The following is an 18,950-nucleotide window of genomic DNA, read 5'->3' as shown; positions in this document are numbered from 1 at the left end:
AGCTCAGCTGAAGCAAACACAATGTTGGGGAGGTCAGTTTTGGTCTGACAGTCCAATAACGGCATCAAGTAATGGAACAACGTCACCGGCCTCACAGCACCGTCCTCTGACTGCCCGACGACAGCAGCCTCCCGTCCGTGCTGCTGCTGCTGCGCACACCGTGTCACCACAGGGTCTATTACATGGAGGACTCAAGTTGGTCGAGCTCACGGCTAATGACGACGAGGTGCCACCTGACACTAGAACCGAACGCAGAGGAACCTTGCGCCGTGTTTACATCCTTGCGATGAGTAAAATGTCAGAACCTGAAAAAAAATAACAGCCACTAGTTGCTGTATCCTAAAATATCGCTTGATCCATGAAACGCCATCAACAGAGTATACAAGCTTCTCTCAAAGTGAAATTGAATCGTCAATATCGAACATGTTTTTCGTTTGTTTCTTCCAACGCAGGTCTTGGACGAGACAGATTTTGAAGAAGCCACGTGGAGGTTTTGACCACTAGTAGGTGCAATGGAGCAGGGTTTTTTTTTTTTGAGTTGGTCCCCACTTTGTAAGGACGCACATGTGCTTACAAGCATTCAGGCAAAGAAATCTTTTTCTTTTCTTTCTTAAGGCAAATGCGTTATGAAGGAAACTAACTCAACACTTTTGTTGAACCTAACATAAACACTCAAGCTGACACCGACTTGAGAATAACTTTTGTTCCTCTCCAAGAAAGCTCAACAGGTTACCTCCAAGTCTTACCTAAAGATGCATTTTGTGTGTTTCCTGCTTTCACGTCAGCCTCAGTCCATCAAAGTCCAGTCGCCTCGTCGTTGTCCCGCCCCGGCTTGACTTTGGCCTCCAGCGGTGAGCTTCAACTGCCCATTCATCTCCATACCCACACTTGTAACCGGCGTGTTGGGCGTTAGAGCACCACCAAAGAAGTGTTTTGGTTTTCCACTGAGGGAATTCTCACAGGACACGTTTGGAATCACGTTATCTTCATGTAATTATTTGAACATCTTTCAAAAGGACCAAAACAGCTCGTTATTAAACAGTAACTCACGCCTTACGAGATTATTCAAATTACTTGAAAACACTGGGGCCTCCTTTATTACCACCAATATGGATTATTCTTACCAGTGATGTGCACTGAATGAAACTACCACAAGGGTGAATCAGAGCGGGGGAGCTCCAGGCCGCAGCTAAACGATAGATTATGAAGCTTCGTAGAGCAAACACTGCCATTAGATATTTTAATAAAAAATATATAGATGATAGCTACTTTAAAGCCGAACTACTCACTATATGAAATCACAAGGCAGTGGAGACAAAGTCCCCCTCTGCTAAACACCTAAGATATTCAGAATGCTGTTTAGTCTAGATTCAATTCATGGTCTCAGGTATGTTATGTTCAGGTGTAAGTTGGAAAATATCATACTGTACTCACCGGTTAGATCAACTTCTTGTCTTTGGTAGAAAACCCTCGCATAGCAGGAGATTTGTTCGACACGAACACTCGCTGCTGACGACACTGGGTGTCAATCTTGAGACTGTCCACCGAGAGCATAGCAGCCCAACGGCGCAGTTTGGCGCCAGACTCGGGGAAACTGGCCCAGGTTTTTCATCTTTGGTCAGCTTCTACTCCTGTTCACAGTGTCTTCGCAATAATCTGGTGAACGGTAACGTCTGCGGAGAACTCGTTTTTCATCCACTCATCCCAATGAGCCGCCTGTGTCTTTGCTGGAGACGTTAAGCCACCGGCACCACGTAAATCGCCCCGCCGTTTGCCGCAGGTCTTCGACAAACAGAGAAGAAGACCGCGAACGGAACGTCTCTCCGCAAACATCCCAGGATGACCCCCCGGCTCGAAGCGACGTTGACAGGCGCGGTAAACAAGGGCCGAAGCTGACAGCGGGACGTGTCGGGAAGCGCCCTCGGGAGAGAAGCGGATCTCGGGGCGGGCTAAACTGCTGTCAAGTTCATCGATATTGACTTTACACCACAGTGCACAGAGACAGGGCCCCACTTTAAACTACTCCAGAGGACCCCCCCCCCCACCCGCCGCTATCGAACCCCTCTGGTTGGCCGTGAATATCACCTCTGTCTCTCTCGTTACAGCTGCTAGCCATGACAGAGACAGAGAGAGAGAGAGAGGATGTTCTCATAACCATAGGCCGGTGGGAACAACATGGAGTGTGTCGTTTTGGAGAATTCGGTGAATCCAGTCCCTTATTTTATTTAACTGGCTGCACTTTAATCCCTCTATTACTCTGAATTTCCTAAAGCAGTTGGTCTTAAAGGGGATGGGCCCAACTTTCACACATCAGTTTGCTCATTGGAAGCGCAGTTCCATAATTGCTTTATGCTCACGATGCATGGTTGGTCATTCATTCATAAATACATACAATTTGCCAAAGTGTTTTTGTACTATAAGCTACAAATACAGTTCTCATGGTGAGACTGAGGCGTGTGTGCCGTTGAAGGTCAACGGTTCGATCCCCAGCTCCTCCAGTCCGCATGCCCACGTGTCCGTGGCTAAGACACTTAACCAATTGCCTCTGACGGCTGTGCCGCCACCGCATGAATAATCGGTGATAGAAAAAGCGCTGTATATAGAGGCGTTGTATGAAAGTGTGTGAATGTGACTAGAAAAGGGGATATATGAGGCTTTTATAAATATGTACATACGTCAGAGACATAAGTTGTGCCCAAGCAGTAGACAGCCCTTTTTCAAAGAGCTGACCTCTGTCTGTGCCGCTGCGAAGAGAGCTACAGTGAGAAGTCGCCTGCTCATTGTTGCAGGGGAGAAGATAAGGAGACGGCAGCGGCCCACCACGTGACAAAGATCCAGCACATCCGATAAGAGGAGCCCCGAACACATTGTTGGCTACAGTGACCGGACTGCGTTGAAAGGGCAACTTCGCCGGCCAACGACAGGAAGTGCTCCATCACAACAGTCGAGGTAAGTTGGGGTTGGAAGTGTTTCAGCTCGGAAACCGCAGGCCTATTAATCTTTTATTGAATTATTATGAATGTGTCTAATTTTATTATAACTTAATTGAATATCTGTATTTTTTTTAAAACAATTTTTTAGATGGTTCTTTATGATCCGCAACATGAAAACTGAATGGGTATAGGTTTTGTATGCAGTTCACCAAATTTATACTTTTCCAGGCGATGTATGGAACAATAATTGTTCTGCTCAGTGTATATGTGAACAATGGCCTTGATGTTCCTGAGCATTTTCCAACATAATGCATGATGTAGTACATCAACAACAGCTGGCGGAATACCTCTTGAAAGGTGGGAATTCCACAGGTTCCAGTGGAGCGAGGGTGGTGCAGCAATTCAGGTAAAGCCAGCGATCCAAAAAGATCTCCCTGCTGGCTGAAAGTAAGAGGGGGCCACAGGAGGCAGGGGACCAGGCCGAGTTTCGTCTGTGTCACAAAGTACCGGTGGGATCTGCTGCAGTTGGCTGAGCAGCTTCAGGGCAGCACTGCAACAACCCCATACAAAAATAAAAACATGGGTAAAGAGTCGCAGGACCTGGTCCGGAGAGGGGACAGAGCAGGGAAGAGCAGCCACGTGCAAGATAGATGGTAAATATGCGGCAAGATGCTGGGACAAGATGAGAACAGGCAGTGGACCACAATATATCATTATAGTCTATAGTATGTTGCGGAAGGCCAAACCCTTCCACAACAAAGTGCTCACCCAATCTGTGTACGATGTCCTGCCGAGCTAATCCAACCTCCATTGTTGGGGCAAGGTCGAAGCACCAACTTGTCCCTTGTGCCAAGAACGAGGAACTCCAGGGGAGGGTCGTTACATCGCTGGTGCCTCGGCAGCCGGCGCGTTTCTTTCTTTGCCGGAAAAACCTAGTCATGCTCCCTCGGGGGTCGGGCGCGAGTTGCTGCACCAAGAGCGGCACAAATATCTCGGGGTCTTGCTCTTAAATGAGGGTAAAATGGAGCATGAGATTGACAGGGAATTCGGTGCAGCATCAGCAGCAACGCAGGCACTGTACCAGACCAATGTGTGTAGGTTGACGAGTGTGAAGGTGAAAGCCTTTCAGTTTGACAATGGACGTACGTTCTAAACGCTCCGCTCCGGTCATATGCTGTGGGTAATGACCGAAAGAATAAGATTGCAGGACACGAACGGCTGAAATAGGTTTCCTCCATAGGAGAGGACGTATGGAGAGTAGAGTCGCGGCTTCTTCGCATCGGAAAGGAGCCAGTTGAGGTGGTTTTGACATTTGAACACGATGCCTCCTGGGCACTTTCCCTGTGGGGATATTCCAGGCATATCCGACTGATAGGAGTCACAGAGAGAGACTCAGAACATGCTGGAAGAATTACATATTTCATCTGGATTGGGAAACGCTTTAGGATCCCCCCAGGGGGGAGTGGGACAACGTTGCTGTGGAAGACGGGGCATCTGTCCTACTGGATAAGTGGCACGAGTGGAAATGAATCCCCCGGTTGTGCATTGTCCTATTGAAAGACCTCGCTACAGACAGAGGGGAGGTCTTGTGGAGGAATACGAGATCAAGAAAGCAGCGAACTCCAGCAGGCGAGAGACACAGTCTCGAGAACCAGTGCAGGGGGCATGTATTGAGAACGTGTTGCCGTCTCCCATCATTCCTAATGTTCCGACTCTAGGCGGCTTCATGTGACAACCTTAATGGCTGATGAAGCGTGGCCCTGCCGCCTCCCCAGCCTCCACCACCGAGCACTACACTTTCCCTCATTTAGGCATATTGTCTCCCGATGAGCATCATTCGTCACCATTGGCTTGCTCCGTGCCGGCGCCCGTGCTGTTTTTCTGTGGCCGCAGCCCCATTTCCACACTCGGCAAACAGCTAAATCCCTCTCCCGATCAATGCAGCCTATTTAACTTGAGCTATTGACTCCCCTGCACCTCCACAAGACTTGAGAGGCTGAAAAAAATACGAACAAATTAGACAGGTGAGAAGGAACAACAACAGAAATGGTGACAAAGACTATGAAAAGTCACATTTTCAATAATCAGCTTTTGGCGGCATGAGGGAAGAAAAAGTGCCAGGGTGGAGGCGAAGGAAGCGGGGGGGGGGGGGGGGCAAGGGAAAACAAGAGAAGGAATCGATCGATATGAACAGATAATCACCGGGCCTCTGTGCCAATGTGTAAGGAGTGTGACATTGCAGAGGTGGCTACGACAGGGAAGAGATCAATGGGCTGCTTTTTGTTGATCCGTAATCCCTAACTATCTATAAGTAATTAACCTTCAGAGGAGAATGCTGGGGAGAAGTAAATGGAGAAATAAGAGGAGGAATAACAATGAGCGCCAAGTGAAGCAGAGGCTGCCAGAAAACAGCGAAGGAAACCGAATTAGGAGTCGTCTACTCTCCACTGCTGCCTCTGCAATTTTGCATATAGGAATTTTGTTTTTCATTTGTCAGGGACCACACAGGCTGTCGATGATCATTTCTCTCTGTGGTTTTAACATGTACAGCAAATAAATATAATATAGAAAAACTGCAGTTGGAACCAAAAAGATGTCATCCGGAGTGTTCAAAATGACGTTTTGTTCTTGGTTTTATCTCTTGGCTCGGCTGAGTGCATCCTCTCCCAGAGAGGATCTTAGTAGGAGTTAGAGTGCCCTCTGTGGGTGCTGCGAGACAAACAAGGGGAGAGGTGGCACCTTGCTTTTCAATCATACCCTACTGTTTCCCCATTCTATTTTTAACCACGGTACTGTAGGTGTAACGAGATGAGGCACTCACAATCTGTACTGTCAGAAAAACACAGCACAGAGACGGCGGTTTCTCGACTGGATTTATTGGCACACAAATGCCCCGTACAGTACACTATGATTATCTACTTCAATCTCGTCATGAGTAACATTTACAGAAGGTTTACGTTAGCAAAAGGCATACCGTGTCATTGATAATCATGATACAATGGTGGATGTGAAGTAAGAAACGTCCCGACTTATTACACTATGGCCACTGAAGACGCTTTTTTAGCTTTTAGCGAATGATTATCGGTGACGAAGAAGTGGGGAGAGTCATTTGGAGCAATGACTTCATTTTGACTTAAACTGTGATCATCTGATAAAAACAGAGCTACTTTCTCATAAACTTAAAACTTGTCACAGGAAAAAGATCGTACAATTCAACGACGTTAACAGACGCTCTGCACTGTGGCGTCTGCGGACATCTGTTTCAGTTGAGTGCTTCTCCTTGGCTGCTGAAGGAAGCTCTTCACCAAAATGGACACCTGAAAATAAAATAATCAAAATCAAGTGTTGATAATGATTCATTCAATAATCTTGCTTCAATGTGACAACTCAGATTAAACAACAGCTCTCTAACTAAAGTCTGAAGCAGAAAGTGTCAGGGAGCACTGACCATCCAATGTAGCACTGGCACAGGTTTTCGTGGGATGTGGCCTGCTTGATGAGGAGCTCCACTTGTGTTGGCACGTCCAGTGTCTCATCGTGAGAGAAGTCTCGACCTGTGGGGGAACAAACCTATTCATCACGCCACTGGACCTTTGCCAGAACATTTCTATCGGGTTAGACTTGTTTTCCTTCGGATTTCAAAGATGTCAATCAGCAAACACCAGGCTTCCTCGCCAGAAAAAGATGGTGGGTACAGTAGCAGAGTAATGTGACCGTAGACAGTCAAGTACGAATCAAACTTCTGACCATTTGCAGTACTAAGGCACTAAAAGAAAATCTTTTACTATACACTTATTTCACAATAAGGAATTATGGCACTTCTTACTTGGTTAACAATTGGGAGAGGGTGATATGTACGGTAAAACCTTTCTCTTCGACTTGAAGAGTCTCAACAATGCTAACGAGACTTTTGATTTACTTTTTGACATATATATCTTGTGTTTGCTGAGTGCTGCAGAACTCACCTGTGAGTTTGTCTCTCACTCTGTTGATGATCTGAATAGCTTTTTTGTTGAGTGCCTCAGGTTGTACCAGGCCGTCTCCAACTAAATCAAAAAAAACAACAACATGATGGCATCACCAGTAGCTCTCGCTCCAGCAACACTCTTGGTAACTCATAAGTGCTGCGTTACACTCGCTTGGCTACTGTGGTTGAGCAACCAGAGGTTGAACCTAAAGAGTTGTGCAACAACAAATAATCCATGGTAAAGAGAAAATGAAGTGGTGACTCACTGAAGGAGTGAATGGATTCAGGCACTGTGGTCCCAGGCTTCTTGAGAGTGGTCTCTCCGAGGTCGATGCCCTCGAGAGCCTCTGCAGAGGAAACCACACGGCCGCAGGTTGGACAACCGTCTCACATTATCAAGAAGAAAACATGGAGCAAGTTACGGCTGTTGTTTGCAGACTCACCCACTGACTGTCCAGCGGTGTACGAATCGGTCCTGGTACGGGAGCGCTTGTTGCCTTTGGTGTTTGCTGTGGACAAATGTATAAAAAAGCTTTATTGTTGGGTTATTATTACGTCTATTGAATTGTTTTTAAATGAAAAGGAATGACCCATGTAGATACTTGTTTATTGTGCCCTTTGTTTTTTCAGTGGTGCCATTTGGCAGAGCAGTTTCTGTCCAGGATAATACAGATCGCCACACATTGGGACGCAGCATATAGGTCTCCGCATATACATAAAAAGATATATGCCTCTTCAGACCAAATGTGAAGGATGAACGTGAAGGAGGTTTAAATGGACTGTAAATATATATATATTTTGTTGTTGTAGATATTGCAGTTGCCATGGCAGCCCTACTGTTAGCTCTGTAGAAAGTAATTTTAGAATCCACACAGATTCTTGTATAATTATTCGTATTCTATAAATGACTCTAAAAAACATAATCTCCTGGATTATGAAATAGTAAAATAGAAAGTGACCTTCATATGAAATAAAACTTATTTATTCTATTGTTGCTATTCTATTGTTGTGGATATAGTTTCTTCCTCGAGGCAAACGGAGTCGTCTTTGCTGACAGAGACCTTAATTCCCTCTGTTCACTTGAATTTAACCAACGACCTTCAGACGTCTTCTCCACTCTCTTTACTCGTTCGGTCAATTTCTCTTCCAAATATGAGCCAAATGTTTTTTCGGATTTTTGTGATTAAATGTAATGCCTCGCACTCAAAAAAGGCCGTTTGTACGTGAATGAGTTATTTGACTGAACTCATTCACATCCACTTCCTGTCATCTGTGAGTCCGAAGCATGTAAATTTGAATTTGTTACTGTTTTGCCTGTCACTTACTGTCCATGAGCCTCCAGTTGAGCAGCGGGTCGTAGACGAAGGCCTCCAGCACGGCCATGACGCTGTCCCGGTGCTCCCGCAGCACCTCCATCACTGTGTGGCAGGTGATGCGGTAGTTACCGTCCAAGCCCGTCACCTGATTCACAGACACACACTTTACTGAGGGACACTATGGTTTCACAGCAACTTAAAATAAGAATTTACTTATAGTTTCATTAACTGATAAACCACTGCAAAATTGGGAAATATTGATTATCATTTTGACAAAAATACAGAAGTTAGATATAATCCACTTGAAGTCTAGTGCAGGATTTTTTTTGTTGCTTCTTGGAATCTTTATTATTTTGTGCTGAAGCAAAACACCCTGAACACAGTTTTTTTTGTGTATATATTCATTTTTAATTTTCTGGTTTATGTTATTATTTTTATTAAGTGATTTATTATTTTCATTACTATGGTGTGTATATGTACAGAAGTCAATTGAACGTTTGATTAGAGTGTTACAATGCTGTACCAAAATTCAATAAAATACTAATTATAAAAAAAGCAATACACACACAGACACACACTCTTCAGTGTTTAGAGTTGACCTACCTCCATTGCGTTGGTCAACATCCTTGTCAGTCGGAATGGGATCTTTTCAGGGAACTTCTCTCTGGTCATGGCCACCTGTTGAAGGTTGTAATGAAAGAAGTCAGTCTCAGATAAATTAAAAAAATCTGTGGATAATAAAATTGTAAGAAGAAATCTCTTCTCACCTCAAAGCAGTCTCCAAAGTCAATGTGGAGGATCTTCCCACTTAAACGGTCCAACATCAAGTTGGATGGATGCCTGACAAATTAAGAAAAAATCTCGTTACCAATGTCCATCCATCCATCCATCCATTACCTATACCTATCCTTTACAGGGGCAGGAAGCGATTTCCAAGAAAGATTGTTTGTGGGGGTTTTTGGGGTACGAAGTAACGACAGCGCTAACCACTACACCACAGTGCAGCCATGTTGTCAATGTGTTATTATACTTATAGTTATGATTCCAACAATAATTCAGAAATGATGCTCACCTGTCGCCCAGTCCGAGTATGTAGCCCACCATTGACATCACAGCCAGGGAGCGGGTATAGTTGGTCCTCCTGTCGAACCACACCTGGAGGAGGGCATGACATCTGGGTTATGAACGTTCACAACATTGGAGCAGAACAGTGTGGAAAACGGCAGAGGAATCTCTGGCAAGGTTGACACACGCTGGAACCAGTGTAGAACATTGAGTACACAAGGTGCTAATGTTCCTAAACATTTATTTTGAATATCTGTTTGTAAAGTCCTGGTAAGTCAGTTGTTCGAAAGCAGGACACAAGGAGGAAGCCGATTGCTCAGGGTATACGACCCTCTTCTCTACTACTGTTTTTCCCCTCAATAAATAGAAATGTCAAGAGACTGGAGTGAGAAACTGGAAAGAGTTTTCCTCTCACTATGTTCCCTCTTCATCTAAAGAAAAGGGACGCAAGAAAATCAGTAAGCCAGCCTCTTGACATTTTTTTACTCATAGATATGTATTTTATCTTTTCTACAACACTTTCCACAGCACACTCGGGGGACATTCCCTCTCAAGGACCACTGATAGGTGCGGGTGGATGCTAAAAAGATCAAGTGTCCTCACTCTGCCGGCAGAGTGAAGAATCAGAGCGTCTCACCTCGGAGCTGGGGCTCTTGAGCCACAGGAGCTTGGCCAGGTCGTCTCCTGCCGTGTTGTTGACGGCATGTTCAAACACTTCCACCTTCTCCATCAGTGTCAGGTGGTCATAGTCCGGGGCCATCTGAAATACACGGTGGAATTCAGGCCGTTAAACTCTTTCAACCACAGTTAATTGAGAACGATGACATAAGTTCTTACACCCTCATAGTCGTGGTTTTAGTTTTCCTACTGATTAACAGTCAAATCTAATCTGTCAACTCGCAGTCTGACAGTTTTACCCTGTTGACCACTGAATCATGTTGCGTCCCAACACGCCGTCATCGTCCTATTCTCGACCGGTCACTCTCGTATTTCGGCCCCGATGATTCTTTGCTCGGCTGTGACGCATCTGTGTCGGCTCACAGTTTTCAGTAAAAGCACCCTCTGTCAGAGTTTTGCACGGCGAATGTCAGGGTGTTAACCTGCCCTGTGGCCTCTGCCTGAGGCACTCTGTGCAGTGACATTTTGGTGAGGAAGATTATATATCTATGTTCTGTGTGTTCACCTTTGCCTACTTGGGCATTTCTTAGGCAGGGGCATTTACGTCATCCATGGAACCCGTGAATGTGTTCCCATTAAAAACTGATTGATATTCATCAGTATAATCACTGGAAACAGATGCTTCTTCAGCTCTGATGAATCATTCAGTATTTATTATGGATGTTTTCCATGTGAAAATGACTAATTTACAACTATTTCACAAAGGAGACCAGCTGTTGACACAAAACACTAAATGAAATGTTAGCACATACACTCATTTACACTTAAATTTTTTTGCATTTAATAAGAAAGCATGATTAAAATGCATCCTGGGAATGGGATGGTTTCTAACACCTAAATGGTACTAAATTAGTTAATTGAAACAGAGAAAACTCTGCCCTGTGCTTAACAAACCATATATGTTGCAGCAAAAACATTGTGTTGATTGTTTATTAGTATGTAAACTCATGAATCTGCCTCACCCTTAACATGATGCGATGTTCAATGTTGAGCAAGATCTTTTTCTTCTCTCTGTAGTCTCTGATGAGGGCGTGCAGGGTGTCACAGTGGGGCACCCAGCCAATCAGGCCCGAGTTGGTGGACAGGGGGATCACTGCGTAGCGCTGAATGCTGTTCGATGGAACACACAGTTGAGAGAAACACACAATAAGACAAGATAAGATAATGCTTTATTCATCCCACAACGGGGAAATTTGGGTGTAACAGCAGCAGTGGAAAGCAGAATATAAAATATAAATACTATATACAGAGCAGTAAAGATAATAGCACAAACAATTTCAGTTATAATTTACATAATTTAGTTTTTCATAAGCACAGCTTTGAGAGTATGTGCTTGAGACAAAGCTTACTGTACCTCAGAATCTGTGTGTGTGTGTGTGTGTGTGTTAGCTCTAGGTCTACCTGAGGTTCTTGCGTAAGGACGCAGGGTCGTTGGCCAGAAGTGTGTTGACTAAACCAAAGAGCTGCATGACTCTCTCATCCTGCCTCAGGTCCTCATGGCCCTTCAACAGGAACATGAATTCGTGGCCATTGCTGCCTGCAGAGAGCGCCACAAAGACAACATTGATACACTTTCAAAAAAAAAAAGGGGGGGGGGGGGGTGAAGACATTATTGAGACATAACATGGTTGACTTGGAAGTGCAGGTTTTCTTCATGGGGTTCCCCTGCCATTCAGCATTTCCATTATCTTCCCATGAAGCAATGTATACTAAGTTTGATATTATTATTATTATTTCATATGAACCACATCATTCATAAGGTACCAATAATCCCTCACTTTGTGGTGTTTACCCTTTGACTTGGCAATGCGCACACACAAAAAAAAAACAGGTATGAGGAATTGTGTTTAAACAGAAAAACTGATATAAGAAGGAAAAAATGAACACAAAGCTTCAAACATTCCATTCTGGAAGCACTTTTCGCACATATCTGAAGTTTTATCTGATGGCCGTGACCAATTCATTCTCTTCATCAGATCACATGGATCGGAGCAGAGCGGAAAATATGTATATGCACTGTTTGAACTGTGACATTGACTTGATCCTGTTAAGCAGAATCCAGTTTTGGGCACGACAGAGAGGAAAATGTCCTGAACCTGTCTGAGGCGCACATGATGTCACTTCTCGATTTTCTTCCACTTTCTCATGCCGTCATCGATATTCTCAACAGACCACATTACAATTATTTCGCCAGTACTGTAACTGTAATAAATAACATATTTAACAGAGTTAACTGATGCTTGCAGTAGAAGGAGTGAAACAAAGCCTTTGTTCAACACAAGTTCCAGTGAGCAATGTGTCGAGTGTCGCTATGGGGACAGAGCACTGACAGTAAATCTGCGTGGTCTGCAGTCGGCTGACAGGTCTTAATCTGGAGTCTTGCTCCAGAGGTTAGTTGATGTATTGGCTATCATCTTTTCTTACACAGGATGATGTGTAACACTTATGGGATACATCAGAACAAGGTATCACATTGGCTAGTGGAGAAGTGTGAAGTACAGTGAACCATTAGTGATTGATATTCGGAGGATTTTGCCTCAGGACAAGGAGACTTTATGGTGCTGAGCCACTGCTGAAGCACCTCAGTGTCGTATTTCACATCATGCAGCGTGAGGATAAGATGTCAGCATTATTTATATGCGTAGTCGAATTAATGCCAATGAACAGTGTTGGGGGGGGGACGGGGGACGGGACGACGACACGTAAATCGATCTGTTTCTGCTTGCATTATTTCTCCAGGGAGAGAAAATTAGAAAACATCAACTCTTCGGTACGAAGTTGACTGGCCACGGAGGTGACTGGGTTTCTTTTTTGTATTAGTTTCATCACTGGTTTGATCTTGCTTCTGTTGGTAAAGAAGATTTTCACTGTGGTGTATTATCCATACAAGAACTCTGCCATGACCGATTAACTCAAAATAAATTGTGGCCTTGGAGCCGTTTGTTGTTTGCGCACATTTATTTAAACTAATATTGAATTTTCTTTAATGTGATGGCCCACGCCTGCTGAAAGCATGTGACTAGAAATGTTCTTTAATCTATTTTTCTAATTCAATGGGTTCGGAGCTCAGGCCGTTGCAATTTTCTCCTAATCTTACCCATGATGGTGAGCTTGCGGGGGCGCTGTTTTGACGTGATGACCTGCAGGGAGGCGGCGATGGACTGGATGCGGATGATAGGCTGGTTGGGGTCATAAGTGCCTGGCACGGCCAACTCCAGGTCCCGGCACATGAGCAGCTTCGGAGACACATATTGTAGCTCCAGGGAAGTCAGCTGCGTGGAAGGTTGATGAGGTGGAGATGTAGCACAGGGAAGAGACAGTTAGATTGCTTTAAAAAATAAAATAAAATAAAAATACTCCACTGACAAAACAGCTCCTGCCAACAGTGCCTTCAGCAATATGCAGTGTGTAAAAGACATTAGTTAATATCCAAGTGAAGGTTTTTCTCTGGAGAAACTTGTTTGTACACACAACCTTCAATAAATCACTCTGGAACATTTCTCTGTCTTGGTGTGCATCAATAAATGCATTCTCTGCTCGTCTACAGTCAACGACCAGTGATTCAACCTGCTCCAAATATGACTATGGTGAACTATTTAAAGGCTTTTACGGTTAAATTCTGATGAATGGTTACTTCAACACGGCTTCAAGCTGCTCTGAATCTGCTGTTTGGATGCATCCTGGAGAGAGTTTATTTCTATGTTAATGCCCGGTGGGGGAATATTTTCTCCGCTCCCAGCATGTTATCATAGTGCTGTGTATTTCATGCTGCTTACTGTAATGTCGCAGCGGGGGCAATGTCAAATATTCATTGCCACAATGTCAAATAGTATTGCTGTCTCCATTTTGAATGTGAAGTGAGTGCTCTTGATATAACTGTTTTTAACGTCATTCTTCAAAGACGCGATGATGGCTATGAGAAATGACGTCCATCAGGCCAATTTCATCTTCACCCCAGAAGCAACAGAACCTGGTGTTGGTAAAGTTCAAGTCCTTGATTCTGTGCCATTGACTCTGGTTACAACACACGTATATCTGCATGACTCGACTTAGACAGGTTCATCATAGTGTTTATATGTATTTTGTGTATCAATAGGGAGGCCAGTTATCATAAAACTTAGGAGCTGACAATGTATTGAAATCTTTTGATGGAGGAAAAGTAGTTTTCATTATTAAGAAAACAGTCCTTTAACTGTCCTGTATTTTGGGAGATGTTTCTTCATCACTACAGGCAGTTTTGTGAAAGGCTAAAGGGTGTTAGCACAACTTGTGCAAGGTATAAAACAACGACTTAGGAAAAGGTATTGACGGAGACAAAGTTGGCTGCAAAGATGGTACAAACTGGATTTTCGGAGAGGTGGTAACTGGGATAGACTGCCACGTGTGTTAATGATGCAATTTTCCAGTTTACCAGAGGGACATGTATCTCCCATGGGGTGTTAATTTTTCTGATCCAAACATATGAGTTTGATATTTGCTGTGTTATGCAACCAACTATTACAGTCTAAAAGCAGTAGGGAGTTGCTGATGATGGATGGGGAGAGGGGCATGTGGGTAAAGTGACATCTTTGTTGCCTGCAGCACAGGACAAAAAAATATCCTGCTTTCGTGGCCTTGGCCTGCTATGATTTAATTAAATCTCCCAAATGTGATATCAAAGAGGGAAATGTTGTCCTATGATGTTCCACCACTGCTATCTTTGCATCTGTTCTATTTTTGAATCTCACTCTATTATACCACTTTACGTGAATAACAGACGGTATTTCGGATTTTCCGCTGTCAGGAGATGAAAGAGCAAGTAAGGACATGAAAGGGAAAATATATTTCATCTCATCTGATGAGAGATTGGAAGGGACACAGGTATGCAGAGCTGGTGGGATGTCAGTTCTAATTTCCCCAGGATAAAGAAGACACGAATGTGCTGATTCATCCACATTTCTCAGATTTACATTAGTTTGTGTTGTTGAAGTTCACTGGTACAGATTGATGTCTCTCTGTCCGAGTTCATACCTGGCACTGTACATCTAGAATATATGGTTATACATAAAGTATTAGTACCTGGTTTAGATGGTAGTGTTATTATAAGGTAGTATATATAAGAAAAAGTCAATTCAGTGCAGTGACTCCATAGCTTCACTCACCTGTGGCAGCTGTTTGGAGATGCGTCTGAACACGTGGTAGTAGAGGTCCCAGGCCTGCGTCAGGTCCTTCACATTTCCAGACCGCATGTACTTCCTGCACCAGTCCTGAGCCTCCATCAAGTCCCTGCCATAAGCCTGTAGCACAGAGTAAGACAAACACAATGACAATTTTAATCATTCATAATGATACTTTTTTTTTTTCACTTCAAAATGACTGTCAACTCTTTGTCCCTCTGTCCCTCTCTCTCTTGTTTACAAATTGAAAATTCATCTGTCCAATCATAGTTAGATCCATTTTTTTTATTTCGTTGAATGTACTTACAATGACAATAAAGTAAATTCAATTCAATTCAAAATCTGCTCTATTGATGGCCCAGTGAACCGTCAAAAAAAAAAATCAAGTTAGTTTCAACATTCCTCAGCAGGCAGGCAGAGCTTGGCAGAACACCAGTAGTTTCTGCTTAATCTGCGAGGGACATGTAGTTCTCAGCACTCGGGAAGAAGTCGGCACAACACCAGCCCTTCATTCGCCTATGTGTCATGATATAAGAATTTTGGTGCAAATATTAAGCAAATTATATTTTTGGTTTTAACCGCTCAGCACTTATTAAGTGAGGAACTGATTTAGTTAGTAAATGTTCCTTTAGTGTAATCGCATCCGAGTTTCCACTGGATGTTATTTTTGCACACATTATGACAACAAACAAGACAGGATATAGGCAGAGGCTATGGTTTGTGTTGTTGCACGAAACAAGACTAAACTCATTAATCTAACCCCAATCTGAGACGACACTCACCTGGTTAAAGGAGGTCTCTTTGAGGGTCTGCGGCCCCCTCTCCATCATGGCATGTAGAGGCTCCAGCACAGCGAACATGCCCTTGACATTGCGCTCACCAAAGTACAGACGTGAAGCTTCTTCAAGGCCCTCGTGCCACATTTCGTGCCATAAGATGGCCACTCGGATAAGCTCCTCACTCACCTGGATGAAGACAAACACACATGAGAAGGTCTGACACCTCAAACTTATTCTAGCAAAGTATCACATGGACAGATTACACTTATATGCTCAACAACAGGTTTGCATCACTTTTCCAAGTAAAGGATGAAGATGATTTAATTCAGTAACGGTAAATATAATGATTCAGTGTCTCTACCATCATGGCTTGCTGAACCAAAGTGTTGCAGTGTTCACACATGTTCTTCAGAATTTTGTTAGCAGCGTTGTGGCGTGCCGTGGTGGTGGACTTGGAGGCCACAGTCAGTGGGTAGATCAGAGCCTGGAGGAGAACGGAGAAGAATCCAGCAATGAATCACTATTCACTGATGGTAAAGTTTAGTTACTAATTATTAGTTTTAAAAAAAGTGTCTTGGTTCTGTCTTATATTAGGAAACAACATTATCAGTAGTGTGAGCAGACTTACCTGGGGATGATACCGTCCGATGTCCGTTAGCAGCTGGTGGATGAGGCGCCCCACCAGAGCTCGAGGGGTGTCGATTCGAGCAATGAGCTGAGGGATCACCTGGACAGGCAGAGAAAAATGGAATAAAAACACCGTAACCTGGGGTCACATGTGAAATATGAAATATAGCATAGAGACAGTGCTCAAGACAGCAGATACTCAGTGTTTTTACCAAATCCAATGTGAATATTAAGGAGACACTCACACTTTTACCTCTAAGCTGACTGTTTGTAAACGTGTGGATGTATTACCTGTAACCATGTGTCGATTTGAATGGTCTTGATTCCCTCCACCAGAGCTTCGTTCACTTCAGGCCAATGACCATAGTCAAACCATAGAGTCAGAACCCTTGGGGGGGGGAAAAAAGACAAAAATAAAAATTTAGCCAGTTCAAAAAGACATAGTGCAATCACAGTGAACCACTAGAGGTCCTCCTATCCCAACACGCCACATCTGCAGAATGTGTATGATTCAGGTTGCTGTTTGTTCTCAGGGGCCACTTGTCAAAGCTAACGTCGTAGTCGTTTATCTCACCTGAGTGTGTCCTGCAGGTTATTGCCTCTGGACAGGGAAATGGAGCGGAAAAAGCCTTGAACAGCGGGAACCGTGTACAAGAGCAACGTCTTTGAGAGGTCCTGTGGAGAGGCACAATAGACGCTTTTTCGTGCATGACAAAAGGAAATGAACACATTGTACTGTAGACGTTGACTGCAGGCGATGGTGCCAAGCTCTGATGAGTAACTTTAATTCAGAGCTCAAAGATTCACATTGTTTACCGTAACATAAGAGCCAAGTAAAAACTGGGATGATGTATTAACATGAGAAGAGCATTGTAATTATGATATTTCGCCAAGCATACGTCATTTATGTTATTGTACAAGATTCAGAGACATGAAGAAATCTTTAAAATTATGCTTTCTGATGAAGTATTTTGCATATTATAATATATATGTATATATATGAGTATATATGTTTACTAGACAAGGTATTTATGCTTGAGTGGACTGAAACACTGCATGTGCAATGCAGACAGTGAAGTTGAGTAAAGTTTTCTACCTTGGTTGGACTGCTGGGAGAAGAGAACACTGAATGATGACGGCAGATCGGTGTGAACTGGGTTTCGTCCTCTGTGACTCTCACCTCATTGGCCTTCTTCTGGCCGGGTGAGGGCACGGGACTGTGGTCAGTGCTTTCAGCCTCACTGTCACTGTTGCTGGCCTCACTATTAGCACTGGCACCACTGGCGTGCCGCAGCTTCTTCTTCTCGTCGCGTCCTTGGTTCTGGTGTTTGTAGTGTAGCACCGCCTCAAAATTCATCACCGCCCAGGCGTGCCACGCCTGCCGAAAGATGGTACAAACTGGGTGAAACCGGATTTTCGGAGAGGTGGTAACTGGGATAGACTGCCACGTGTGTTCATGATGCAATTTTCCAGTTTACCAAAAGGGACATAGATCTCCCATGGGGTGGTGATTTTTCTGATCCAAACATATGAGTTTGATATTTGCTGTGTTATGCAACCAACTATTAAAGTCTAAAAGCAGTAGGGAGTTGCTTAGGATGGATGGGAGAGGGGCATGTGGGTAAAGTGACATCTTGCCTGCAGCACAGGCATGGGCTAGGAAAAGCAGAGACACTCTCAACTCTTCCATCACCTCATATACATGTGACATCAGGAGGGGAATCATAAATACGACAAACTAATGAGCAAAATGAGAGGCAAAAAACCCCCAAAACATAAACAAATAACTATTTGACGACATGTTTGGTTGAATGGCGATGAAATGGGTTCTTAAGTTTTCCTGGTGACGCATCGGTGTCAGAGCAACCTCCTGCTGAAACAGCTGGGATTTTAACGGTGGCCAGAGACAAGTAAAAGTGAAAGGTTAGGGTTGAAAGGGAGGAACTGACCTTGTACCAGTTGCGGTCATGCTCAGTGGAATGGCTGTAATACTGCAAAACCTTGGGGATGGTGCTCTCGTTGATCCCCTGCAGACTGAGCTGCCACTCTCCCAGCTTCAGGAAACATCTTACATGGAGGGAAGGAAGAGACAGAAAGAGAAAAAGGGAACATTTCATCAAAGATTATTACTTAAGTACCTGCTTTTCTTCATTTCTACGGTACACTGAATAAATGAAGACAAAGGCAAAACTTTCAGTCTAACTCCGCGCCGTGGACTCTTGCACTATTTCACTTGAGTTTGAGTGCATAACACACCACCAACTATGGCTATTCAGCTAGCTATAAGGAGGTAGTTCAGTATTGTCAGTACCTACATTGTGGCTGGGGGACAAACAACCATTCACTGTCACATTCACACCTATGGACAATTTAGTCAACAATTAACCTAAACCCAATCTACATTTTTTGGGGATGGTGGGAGAAAGCCA

The 18,950-nt window shown here is 43.9% G+C and overlaps 1 protein-coding gene across 4 annotated transcripts in view; it reads right to left on the bottom strand.

Annotated features, from left to right (window-relative positions):
* Positions 1 to 5,792: 5,792 nt before the first annotated feature.
* The window catches only part of mtor (mechanistic target of rapamycin kinase), an 83,906-nt gene continuing 70,748 nt past the window's right edge, over positions 5,793 to 18,950 (bottom strand). For 2 of the 4 annotated variants that reach the window (XM_035644862.2, XM_035644865.2), the window contains 21 exons: positions 18,471 to 18,588; positions 17,618 to 17,899; positions 17,096 to 17,196; positions 16,813 to 16,909; positions 16,523 to 16,621; positions 16,256 to 16,378; positions 15,898 to 16,080; positions 15,101 to 15,235; positions 13,057 to 13,231; positions 11,361 to 11,496; positions 10,922 to 11,069; positions 9,919 to 10,041; positions 9,289 to 9,371; positions 8,984 to 9,056; positions 8,820 to 8,894; positions 8,226 to 8,361; positions 7,344 to 7,409; positions 7,167 to 7,247; positions 6,899 to 6,979; positions 6,382 to 6,487; positions 5,793 to 6,250 (listed from right to left, as the gene is read on the bottom strand). In XM_035644862.2, coding sequence (XP_035500755.1) covers positions 6,235 to 6,250; positions 6,382 to 6,487; positions 6,899 to 6,979; positions 7,167 to 7,247; positions 7,344 to 7,409; positions 8,226 to 8,361; positions 8,820 to 8,894; positions 8,984 to 9,056; positions 9,289 to 9,371; positions 9,919 to 10,041; positions 10,922 to 11,069; positions 11,361 to 11,496; positions 13,057 to 13,231; positions 15,101 to 15,235; positions 15,898 to 16,080; positions 16,256 to 16,378; positions 16,523 to 16,621; positions 16,813 to 16,909; positions 17,096 to 17,196; positions 17,618 to 17,899; positions 18,471 to 18,588 — 2,437 coding nt within the window. In that variant the 3' untranslated portion in view covers positions 5,793 to 6,234. The remainder of the gene's footprint in view (positions 6,251 to 6,381; positions 6,488 to 6,898; positions 6,980 to 7,166; positions 7,248 to 7,343; positions 7,410 to 8,225; positions 8,362 to 8,819; positions 8,895 to 8,983; positions 9,057 to 9,288; positions 9,372 to 9,918; positions 10,042 to 10,921; positions 11,070 to 11,360; positions 11,497 to 13,056; positions 13,232 to 15,100; positions 15,236 to 15,897; positions 16,081 to 16,255; positions 16,379 to 16,522; positions 16,622 to 16,812; positions 16,910 to 17,095; positions 17,197 to 17,617; positions 17,900 to 18,470; positions 18,589 to 18,950) is intronic. The other 2 variants (XM_035644864.2, XM_047330924.1) reach the window with 1 other exon arrangement.

This window comes from Scophthalmus maximus, chromosome 3, assembly GCF_022379125.1.
Source record: "Scophthalmus maximus strain ysfricsl-2021 chromosome 3, ASM2237912v1, whole genome shotgun sequence".
Lineage (NCBI taxonomy): Eukaryota > Metazoa > Chordata > Actinopteri > Pleuronectiformes > Scophthalmidae > Scophthalmus > Scophthalmus maximus.
Note: the sequence above shows the minus strand (reverse complement) of the source record. Positions and strands in the feature narration are given on the sequence as shown.